Source organism: Anguilla rostrata, chromosome 9, assembly GCF_018555375.3.
Source record: "Anguilla rostrata isolate EN2019 chromosome 9, ASM1855537v3, whole genome shotgun sequence".
NCBI classification, from domain to species: domain Eukaryota; kingdom Metazoa; phylum Chordata; class Actinopteri; order Anguilliformes; family Anguillidae; genus Anguilla; species Anguilla rostrata.
Window position 1 is genome coordinate 1499992 of NC_057941.1, and position 12509 is coordinate 1512500.

Consider the following 12509-nt stretch of genomic DNA (forward strand, 5'->3'; position numbering starts at 1 on the left):
TTTACATTGCAATGCATTTTCCATAATAAATGTCAGCAAACAAATTTTCTTTAATTTATTACACTGTGGATCTTAAAGACAGATGCTTTCCCATCAAGCAGATTAATAAATTGAGATATGTCTTTTTTTTTTTTTTGGTCACTTTGGACATCAGGCAATAGTCTTATATATTTTGCTAATTTACTGCTGAAACACATTTTTCATCATACATGCCACACAAAATCTTCTTCTTTCATTTATGTAATTTTAGATGTTAAATACACATGATTCCCCATGCTTCTCAATGATGAAATGACCTATTAAAATCTTTTGCATTTTGGTCATTTTGCTGATTTAGCGTTGTCATTAATTTTTGTCACATAAGACTATACTAATTTATTTTATTAATTATCTGCCATAACATATATTCCATCATAAATGTGTTAAAATGTACATTAATGCATTTCTTTAAATAAACAGAATACCCCACCCATCCAAATGAGTCAATAACATAATAAAATATTTTTGTCACTTTTGTACTAAGAATGTAATCTCTAAGCATTTATTCAATTTTCACATATTTATTTAAAACATTTTTTTTCAATAATTTAATTTATTTTAATTTATTTAATTTAATTTAATGGTAAAATTTTAAAATGTTTTTTGGGGGGATAGGTTTAGATATAGCTGGATCCTTGAGGAGTCAGCGAACACACAGGATGGTTTCTATGACAGCCGTCCTCTGTGTGACTGATGAGCAGACTCCATGGTTACATACAGTGACAGGGCGGCCTTGTGCGGTTGAGTGTGTACCTGAGACAGCCCCTGTGGTACAGGTACAGGCCGTTAGTGTCACTGGTGCCACTCTGCCCAGCCCGTGCCCCTCTGCCCAGCCCGTGCCACTCTGCCCAGCCCGTGCCCCATGGCTTGCGCCCGTGTTTGGACAGCAACCCTCCGCAGGTTCCAGATGGTCCGAACAGCGGGGCCAGTCAGTGTCGAGACAGTTTCAGGTGGCATGAACAATGTCAGAGAGTTAAAAAAACAAAAACTCCAGAACAAGTAAAATGGATTTCCAAAAACACCCCCCCACTTCCCCCCCGACCATTATTACCCAATCTCTTGACCTCACATTAATTAGCGAGCGAAGCATACTGTCCTGATAAGGTGAAGATCCCCTGCTGTAAATGGAGGACCACAGTCAGCTGATCCATGGCAGTGACATCACCATTCTGCTCCCAGAAGCCTCAGCATGTTAATAAAAAAATGTCGAGAAACACGGTTATTGCAGGGCTCGAATGCTGATCATTTCTGTATTTTAGTTCCACCCTTATCTTCGCTGTCAGTGTTCCTCATATTCAAATACACCTTTATTGATGCACACAATTTGCTTTTACTAATAATTTTATTAATACAGTTTATAAGATTGCAACTCAGTTCATAAATACAAATTTTATACAGAAAGTATAATAAATTTAAGATAGTAACTGATATATTTTCATCTCATTATTACAACACTGTTCCTTTTCTGTGTTTAATTTTGCATAGAATGTGCGAGGATCTTTTTCATTTATATAATGGTTATCAAAAGAAAGGAAGAATGAAACAAAGAAAAGAAATCATTGATCTTAGCCTCGCAAAAATGTGTTAACCCACTGTTTCTAGGCAAGTACTTTTGGCCGCAACTCCTTCAAGAAGACACAGTACACATTCGTGAACTAAGTCAAGTCACTATACCACAACACTTACCAGCACACCGTCACACCAAGGCAATGGGTAGCAGTATTTCCCCCAAAATTAAACAAATAACCCCAAAAAAATCTGTTCGTTCAGTCTGTGTGGACAGATACCCAAATGTTCATTGTACCAAATTGTTGGATTTTATTTACATTAATTTTGTACATGTGACAGAATGGCATGCAATCTCACACCTGGAGCCAGGGGTCAAAGTGCATTCTGGGTGAAATCTTTAAAAAAAAAAAAAAAAAAAAAAAAAAGATTATTTACATATTCTTTACATTTTTGTGCTCCTTGTCTATAAACTAAAATGCGAAAGAAGGAAAGAAATAAATGCCTTGGCACATGACGTAACACATTTTTGTGAAGCCTGGAACGCACAAAGCCACCACACTTTTTCTCACACACGTGAACTCGCGAAACAAAACCATCATGCTAAGTTTTATTATTTTTAGAAACACTCGACAGACATGAAATAAAATTGACCTTTAATGAAATAAAGCAGGTGGAAGCGATAATGCAAGTTATCCAACATATTAGAGGCCTAGCAAAAAAAACATCTGCACGTAGCTGGATCCTTGAGGAGTCAGCGAACACACAGGATGGTATTTATGACAGCCGTCCTCTGCGTGACTGACGAGCAGACTCTGCGGCTGCCTACAGGGACACAGCGATGGCTATCCTGCTCAGACATCCTGTCAGTCTGTGGGTGAGCGAACTCGCTACGACTCCTTCTGGGCAAATCTGCACCAATCAGGCCGTTACCCATAAAACACATTTAATTAAGTCTGGGGGCTTCCTCTATGACACACAGCAATGCCATTCTGCCTTTTAAAAACAATTCACAAAGTATTTCTCGTTTCGCCTCCGTCCTGACGGTGGCGGTGAAACGGATCATGCCAAATTTACGCCAGCAGGCTACTGGAGGCGTTCACCCAGCGAGCGAAATAACAAACTTTTCCAGTTGCACTGCGGTGGCCGTTCACTAGGCCACGGTCAGAGATGATTCATTCGGCTTTTCCATCGAAACACAGCAAAAAAAAAAGTGTATTTACCCAGGAAAAGAAACGACTGCCTTTCACCACTGAAAGCCAGCAGATTGACTGTTGAAGCAGCCCTTCTGTATGGCATTGCTACACAGTTCACAGGCCTCATTACAGCCCACTGTTGACAGGGCCTTTACCCTCCGTGGAAAAGACCCAATAATGATTTTCAGGGAACACGTTTGTGTAAAAATCTAATCGGTTCGAAACGGTATCAAACACAGGGGACCCTCCCTCTGAATACAAAGAGTCCCTGCGAGCAGCTTCATTACCACCATTGATTACATTTTCTGTGGTATTAGCCATCAATACAGGAAGCGGATCCTCGTGTGTGTGTTTGTGTGCACAGAGTGTGTATGTGTGAGGGCGTGTGTGTGTGTGCGTCTGTGTGAGAATGCATGCGAGTGTGTGTGTATGTATGTGTGTGTGTGTGTGTGTGTGTATGTGTGTGTGTACATGTGTGCGTACGTGTGAGTGTTATGATTTAAAAGTATTATTCAGGTTCAGAGTTGTAGCAACACTAAGCCACAGGTGAATATGAGGGCTTTCGGCCATGTTGAATTGAGAATGGCTGTAAAATCCACAGCTGGTTATTAAATGGTCTCAAGCGTCTTTAAGGGGACAGCTCTGCCATATATAATGTTGTTGAAATGAAGAAAACATTTTTGAGTGTGTATATGAATATATCGCAGATAAAATGGCTGCCACTGGACAAAAGGACAACTACCGTGACTGAGACGGACAGCTGTAATGACTCTGGCACAAAATCAACTGCGTGATACCCGATAAACGATTCCCAGCGAATGATTTTAAACGCTTCTTTGTATAACATATTTTTTTTAAAAAAGATTAAATAAAGCAGCCAAAGGCAAAGTGGAGTTTTAAGTCACTTTTTTTTTTTCGCACGGCACCCCAATAATTTCCAAAAATCCAGTTAGCATCAGATCACACACGCCATGCATGCCATGTAGCCTTCACAAACGGGCCAGTCGTACCTGCCCTTCCAGTTTTTGGTTTGCAGTTTTTTTTTTTTTGTTATGGTATTACAAAAATGCACCAAACACAAGGAAAATAAATGTGATGGATATGAAAGCTCTTAGCAGAACACACTCACACAAACGAACAGGGAATGCAAAGATTTTCATTTCCCAAAACAAAAATGAAACGGTCAGTTGTTTGTCCACCGTTCGCTTCGGTGCGACTATTTTACAAAAATGTGAGTGAAATAAAATCAGTGCATTTTATTTCGACAGGCAGACACCGTATACAACACTGTACATGCTAACCTGCAGAACAATTTATGTTACAAATTTATATGCACTTATTTTTGTTTTCTTTGACATCAATTTAAAAAAAGCTAATTTTCAAAAAAGGGGACGTTGTTCTCGTCAGGAATTATAATGCGGTATATCCAGTGAGCTTCGTTTATTCATAAATATGATTATGAGTATCTACACTTGAACTGTATAAAAAAGATGCTGCTCTGTTCAGCGGCCAAATGAACGAATCTTCAACGAACGAATCCCTTAAAGTCTCCCTTTTCTTCCTTCATGAGAATCGCTCCTGTGTTTAATTCAGAGCACCGTAAAAAGGTGGAGAAAATGAGGGAGAACGAACTAGAGGAGGAAATAAAATGCTTTAGAAAAGTTGTGACAGACAACAGAGGTTTGGGCTGAGATCTTTGCATTCCGACAATTTTGCACACACAAAAAAAAAAAAAAAAAAAAAACCGATGAAAAAGATGTACTCTTTGACAAAAAGCCGGCAATGTGCTTCTCCTTGCCTCCAGTGCAGGGAAATAAGGCACAGGCAATGTCCCCTCTTTGAACAGAGCGGGTCGATTCAGTTCTGTTCCCTCTTTGAACAGAGCGGGTCGATTCGGGTCTGTCCCAGTACGGGGAAGGACAGGGAGACCGCTTCGGAAGGACCACGCGCTACGGGAGCTCAGGAGAGTTTGTACATAAACGTGTGTATAAATCTGCACGGCCTCAGTCGGTTCATTTTGACTCTAGTTCAGCCGTACGCCATTTTAAGATTCTGTGATTTTTATGAAAATTTTTTTTTACCCAGTTCTGCAGCTGTGTTCCACAGCTGTCCTTCGACAACTGCTGTGAAACAACAACAAACAACATTTAGCCGCGACGCTGCTGCGTTTTCCAGCTATTAAACGATGTTTCAAAACAGGCGTTAACGGTGGCCTAGGTGGTAACCCACAGAAACGTTATCTCAGGGGAGGGGAAAAAAAGTCAAAATAAAAGCAAATAAAAACAAACAAAAAAAAAAAGTCCATGACAAATAAATCAGATTAAGAAGGAAGAAATATTCGCCCCTTCTGCACAGGAGGAAATGAAAGAGTAACCTCTCGTCGGAAGGGTGTTCCGGCGTGTTCTCGGGGGGGGGGGGAGGGGGCGGGGGCGGGGCAGGGGTGTGCATGTGCACGGTGTGTGTGATTCGTAACTATAGCGACACGGTGATCACCCTAGTCGTTCTGGTGCTGAAACTGATCTCAGGTCGGTTCGGGGGGAGAAAAGCTGTCACTCAGAGTGTCTCTTAGCAACCGCCGAGGCTCCTCCCCTCAGCTCCTGCCGGAACGGGTGCCGGTTTGCTGCTGCCCTCTAGAGGCAAACGCTGTTGTTGATCTGGCAGGTGGAGCCCGTCCCGGCCTGGGAGAGGAAGAGCTTCCCGTTGGAGCACACGCACACCTCGAACACGGTCTGCCGGGACGCGGTCACGGAGGCCTTCCCCTCCGGCAGTCTGAGCAGCCGAATCTCACGGGCGTCCAGGATGATCTGGAGACGGGGCAGAGGAGGCAAACCCGTCAACATACGACAACACCCGCACGTCTGCATCCACAGGCCCACAATACAGAACCCACCAACATACGACAACACCCGCACGTCTGCATCCACAGGCCCACAATACAGAACCCACCAACATACGACAACACCCGCACGTCTGCATCCACAGCCCACATACAGAACCCACAACATACAGCAACACCGCACGTCTGCACCACAGGCCACATACAGAACCACAACACACACCCGCACGTCTGCATCCACAGCCTGGCAATACAGAACCCACCAACATACGACAACACCCGCACGTCTGCACCCACAGGCCCACAATACAGAACCCACCAACATACAGCAACACCCGCACGTCTGCACCAGCCTGCATCCACACAGTCGCTGCGCAAATACAGAAACCCACCAACATACGACAACATCGCACCACGTCTGCACCCACAGCCCACAATAGACCAAAAAGCAAACCCACCAACAAAACGCACCAACACCAACCCACCGTCTGCATCCACAGGCCCACAATACAGAACCCACCAACACACGACAACACCCGCGCGTCTGCATCCACAGCCCATAGCAATACACAGGAACCCGAACCAACATAGACAACACCCACAGTCTGACAGCCCACATACGTAGATGCATAGCCCCATTAGCATCCACCACTTCCATTACTATTTTTAAAACTTTAATTGCACTGTATTCCTTTGTACACAGTCTGTGTGTTGAAGCATCTATTGTTAAAAGAACCCCTTCTGTTCAGCTCCACTGCTTAAGGAGGAAGCATGAGGCGTATTGCAGAAAGAAAATGTGGAAATGAGTGTGATAATGCCCCCTGGAACGCAATGCATGTCTAACTCTGCACACGATTCAAATCTTAAATTTGCTTGTGAACCACGTCCGTAGAGTAGAGACACATTCCTTTTTTTTTTTTTCGCCCACATGCTGCAGACGTCGTCATTCTCCCCCCACTACCCCCCTCCCCCCCCTTCCCACAGCAAATAATCTCCCCATTATACTGAGAAGCAGACCCTGCCAGACACGGGCGGGGGCAGCCGAACTGTTTCAGACATAAACTGCGGGCTCGTCGGCGGCACCGCGAGTGCCGTTCCCGGTCCTCTCCCGGCTGGTCGGGCTCTAAAAAGTCTGCATTAGCGCGGAGCTGCTGGAGATGTATAAAAAGGTAAGAGGAGTCATTACCCAGCAGCCTCGGGGAAGCGTTTCCACCAAATGACCTGGAACACTTTTAAGTAGGAGTCCCAGGAGCTCTTCAGACATCTGCTATTGAGCAAATTTCCCCCATAAAGAGAGGGGGGGGGGGGGTCGGGACGCTGCCGTGCCCGATGCCCACAACCTCGCAGCTAATTGAAGCGTTACTATGGGGACCAGGGAGGGGGTCAGTGGGACTGTCAGGACAGGCCGGCCCCCCGACAAGCAAAGAAATGAGAAGGTTACGAGAGGAGAACAGCTGAGCATTCGGGACATAAAACGGAAGGGGAAAACTAATGAAGAACATCACCGACTGCAGTGTTTTTATTCGAGATTCAGGAACATACAGCGATTTTGTAGGTAGTTCTCCTCACACACCGTACCTCACACAGTCCCTGTATTTACTCTCTACATGTTCATGCGACAGGAACAGGAGATGGTCCTGATGGGAATCGTAAAATTGTCTGAGCTCTAAATCGAGTGGACGCGCTGCTATACTCCGTCTAGCTCACCCCAGGCGAATGTGGACTCACCGCCAGACCTCTGCAGTTTGAAAAAGCAGCAGCAGACAGAGACGAGGAGATAAATCAGATGAGCAAAAACGCCTTACCTCTCCATCCTTGGACTCCAGGCGCAGCTCGTTCTTGCATATGGCCTGGATGTCCCCCACCTCCGCCAGGAGCTGCACCCCTTTAGGGGCCTCCATGAACAGGGAGCGGGTCGGGGACTCCAGCCTGGGGCAAAGAGGCAGGTACCCACATTACCAAAACAAACCAGCAAAACGTACACACAAAAATAACACGTATATGTCCCCACAAACACACACACACACACACACACACACACACACACACACACACGATACCAAGTCCAACGCGTAGCAGGAATCTATGGGTACATCATACCATCAGATGGTAAAGCCCCTCTGCTCTGGGACAGGCTGTGCCCATCTTCCTGCTCCCCCAAAACCATCTTTACCCAGCCCACACCCCCCCCCCCATCTGTCTTTACCCAGGGCTCACAACAGCTTGACAAGGAAATGAAGTAATGATCTGATGCCATGACTGATAACAGCCATGGACATTCATATTCAAATACGCTCCGGTCAGCAAATCCATTATGCACTACCTGGTTTATCCATGAGAGATATTTACACTATATTACAATTTATGAATTTGCCGAGGAGCTTATGAATTAGTAATGCATGGAAGGACTAAATGTGTGGGTTGCCAGGTTACACAGTCACTGCATAGCCATACATGAACCAACATTTTATTAGCATAATTTTACCTACATAGTCAAAATTGAATGTTACAGTATTTATAAAACAATACACAAATTACAGCAATTAGCAGATGCTCTTATCCAGTGAGTGACTTTTAAATGGTATCCATTTATACAGCTGGATGTATACTGAAGCAGTGCAGGCTATGTACCTTGCTCAGGGGAAGAACAAGGGAATCAACCTAACAAGCTTTAGGTTACAAGCCCCATTCCAAACCAGCGTTTTAAAGCTCTGTCAATTCACCGACCAATAACCTAAAACTACAAAAAATGCCATGACAGCTAACCGACGATACCATGACTACAGAGAGGTGTGTTTTTTTTTTGGGTTGGCTCACATTCACATAATTAAAGTTAAAGTTTTTAAATGAATATATATTTTAAATACTGGATAACGCCACAGAGTTCTAGTCCGCAGGCCTGCTCAGCAAATGGACAGAGAACCTCTGGAGGGAGCTGAGCGCAGCCTGACCTCAGCAAACCTCCAGAATCACTGAGACGCCGGTGAACCGAACAATGGGGGCTTTCCAACACAAAGCAGCTTCCACCCAGTGGCTAAAAACAGATTCTAAAATAAACTATAATTAAGTGTAAAATAAAAGAGCACGCTGCCCATTATTACAGACCAGCCATTCTGGCTCAGCACACTGTTCCCCATTATTACAGGCCAGCCATTCTGGCTCAGCACGCTGCCCATTATTACAGACCAGCCATTCTGGCTCAGCACACTGCCTATTATTACAGACCAGCCATTCTGGCTCAGCACGCTGCCCATTATTACAGACCAGCCATTCTGGCTCAGCACGCTGCCCATTATTACAGACCAGCCATTCTGGCTCAGCACGCTGCCCATTATTACAGACCAGCCATTCTGCTCAGCACACTGCCATTATTACAGACCAGCCATTCTGGCTCAGCACGCTGTTCCCCATTATTACAGACCAGCCATTCTGGCTCAGCACGCTGTTCCCCATTATTACAGACCAGCCATTCTGGCTCAGCACACTGCCCATTATTACAGACCAGCCATTCTGGCTCAGCACACTGCTCATTATTACAGACCAGCCATTCTGCCTCAGCACACTGCCCATTATTACAGACCAGCCATTCTGCCTCAGCACACTGCCCATTATTACAGACCAGCCATTCTGCCTCAGCACACTGCCCATTATTACAGACCAGCCATTCTGCCTCAGCACACTGCCCATTATTACAGACCAGCCATTCTGCCTCAGCACACTGCCCATTATTACAGACCAGCCATTCCGGCTCAGCACACTGCTCATTATTACAGACCAGCCATTCCGGCTCAGCACACTGCTCATTATTACAGACCAGCCATTCTGCCTCAGCACACTGCCCATTATTACAGACCAGCCATTCTGGCTCAGCACGCTGCTCATTATTACAGACCAGCCATTCTGGCTCAGCACGCTGCCCATTATAACAGACCAGCCATTCTGGCTCAGCACACTGCTCATTATTACAGACCAGCCATTCTGGCTCAGCACGCTGCCCATTATTACAGACCAGCCATTCTGGCTCAGCACGCTGTTCCCCATTATTACAGACCAGCCATTCTGGCTCACCACGCTGCCCATTATAACAGACCAGCCATTCTGGCTCAGCACACTGCCCATTATTACAGACCAGCCATTCTGGCTCAGCACGCTGCCCATTATTACAGGCCAGCCATTCTGGCTCAGCACACTGCCCATTATTACAGACCAGCCATTCTGCCTCAGCACACTGCCCATTATTACAGACCAGCCATTCTGGCTCAGCACGCTGTTCCCCATTATTACAGACCAGCCATTCTGGCTCAGCACGCTGCCCATTATTACAGGCCAGCCATTCTGGCTCAGCACGCTGCCCATTATTACAGACCAGCCATTCTGGCTCAGCACACTGCCCATTATTACAGACCAGCCATTCTGGCTCAGCACACTGCCCATTATTACAGACCAGCCATTCTGGCTCAGCACGCTGTTCCCCATTATTACAGACCAGCCATTCTGGCTCAGCATGCTGCCCATTATTACAGACCAGCCATTCTGGCTCAGCACGCTGCCCATTGTTACAGACCAGCCATTCCGGCTCATCCTGAGCCCTCTGACGTTTGGCAGTCGCGCACATGCAGATTAAGACGAATGAGTACATTGTGCGCTCAGACACCCGTTAAACAGGCCCAGGGATGTGATTGTAGTGCGATGATTCATTCATAACCCTTTCATGCATTCATAACACTTTCATGCATTCATAACACTTTCATGCATTCATAACACTTTGTCAAAAAGGAAGTCCTTCATTACCGTATATCATTGAAAACATTGAATTCCGAACACATAAATTAAGCAGGGATTATTATCTTAACTTTCAAGAGTTCTTCATTCAAAAATAGCTTCCACTTGCAGTTCATGTTTGAAGTAATGAGATATGAACTGCTCAGGTGCATTTTGGCAGCTGTTGGAAAATAACTGACATGTTTTACTGGAGATGACAGAAGCTTTGTAGCTTTGAGAACGAACAAGGTTTCAGAATTCCAGCATTTTACCCTCTTATCCTGAAATCCTAATCTTTAATAATAATAAAAAAAGCTATATCTGTAATGCACAAGTGGCTGCATGTTCTCCCTGGTCTGCGTGGGTTTCCTCTGGGCACTCACAGTCCAAAGACATGCAGGTAGGATAACTGGAGACTCTAAATTGCCCACAGGTATGAGTGTGTGAGTGAATGGTGTGTGAACCCTGCGATAGATTGGCGGCTTGTCCATGGTGTACTCCTGCCTCTTGCCCAATGCATGCTGGGATAGGCTCCAGCACCCCCCCCCCACTCCTGCCCAGGATAAGCTGGTATACATAATGAATGGATGGATTTTAATTTCAATTCTGAAAGCAAAAAGCTAAAGCTCGTGCTTTTCCCCTGAATAAAAGATTAGAATTATATTTTACTTCATGAAAGAGTTGGCGAGTGTGAACTAAAATCCCATTAGTAAAGAATGCATTCTTCAGAATAAATCATTTAAAAATGCAATTATCTGCTACACTATCACAACAGCTGTACATTAATTAGGAGGAAAACTATAGCTTTTCCGTCGCTGCCGAAACGGCCATTTTCAAAGTTGACATGAAAATGAAAATAATGACCTCTGAGCACAGGTTAGAGACTAATTGGGCTCAGAGCGGGCACGTCCGGGCACATCTTTCATGTCGAACAATAAAACAACAGCGGAAAGTTGCTGATATTTTGTTAAATATTTTGCTAGACATTATGATGCCTAGCAGAAGTCTTTTACATCATAAAAATTACTGTTCATTAACTGGTTATTGACCAATCTTTTTTTTTGACAGCCAGCATGCATTGTAGCTCACACAAGTCCAGAAAGAAGAATTAATTAATTGAACAGTTTATGAATGGAACAACCACACAGGACTTGTTGAACATGGATAGTGTGGCTCGGTGGTTAAAGAACAATCATAGATTTGGTGAGGGGTGTGGCACAGTCCATAGGGCTGGCCACTCTCAAACCATGTACAAATCCTGCTGAGGGGTTGCGGGTTCGATTCCTGTGCCATGGCACTTCCTGTGCTGTGATCCCTGCTCTATATGTTACCCTCTCTGTTTCGCCTCTGTCTGACTAAAGCAAAGAAATACTAAAGGAGGGAAGGTTGTCTGCTCTCCTTTAAAAAAAAAAATGAAATGACAATCAAACGTAGTTTAAATTAGGTGGCTACCTGGGCAGCTAGTAAAATCAGCCTGTAATGTTCAATCTTTCACCAAGATGAGTCGAAAGAAACCCAGGCTCAGCTTGTGTGAGGTAATCATGCAACATCAAACTATGAGCCAATCAGGACTGCGCTGTGCAGGTACTGGTCCTAAGTTCCTGTGAGCTGGGGTGGGTCTCCACCCAGTCATGCAGATGCACAGATGCTCAGGCGGTGCCTTTCGAACATGCATCACTGTAATTACAGTTTCAGACACATTGACGAGACGCGGTGACAGAGAGACAGATGGGAGCGAATAGCCTGCTCTAGTCAGAGTGGCATTCTCCTGTTCTCATGATCCAGAGGAAGAAGGCCTTCAGGCCCTGTTTCTGAATTCATTCCCTGGTTTTACATAAATTTCGAGCGCGGGGATTAAGATTGAGACGGGATAACTAGCTGCTGGGAGAGTTCCAGGAGCAGCACTCTATTATCGTCAAACAAGAATGACAGGGTTGAAAAACAGATATCTAGATGTGTCCTAAAAAAATTATGAATTCATGTGTTTATATCTGCTTGACCTCTGACCCCGGCAGCATGTGCAACAATGTGGCTGACATGGTTTTTCTGTTTACCTCAGCATTTTACAATTCATGTGCCACGACCCATTATTACCCAGCCTGGGCAATGTACGTTCAAAAACAGAACACACACACACACACAAAAAATATGTCCTGAAAATTCAATGAAAA

The 12509-nt window shown here is 44.8% G+C and overlaps 2 protein-coding genes across 10 annotated transcripts in view; one reads left to right on the forward strand and one right to left on the reverse strand.

Annotated features, from left to right (window-relative positions):
* The window catches only part of nop16 (NOP16 nucleolar protein homolog (yeast)), a 288906-nt gene that overhangs the window by 156154 nt on the left and 120243 nt on the right, over positions 1–12509 (forward strand). The window lies entirely within an intron of this gene.
* sgcd (sarcoglycan, delta (dystrophin-associated glycoprotein)) overlaps positions 1834–12509 on the reverse strand; it is a 263623-nt gene continuing 252947 nt past the window's right edge. For all 9 annotated transcript variants that reach the window (XM_064349681.1, XM_064349685.1, XM_064349683.1 and 6 more), the window contains 2 exons: positions 7383–7506; positions 1834–5545 (listed from right to left, as the gene is read on the reverse strand). In XM_064349681.1, coding sequence (XP_064205751.1) covers positions 5372–5545; positions 7383–7506 — 298 coding nt within the window. In that variant the 3' untranslated portion in view covers positions 1834–5371. The remainder of the gene's footprint in view (positions 5546–7382; positions 7507–12509) is intronic.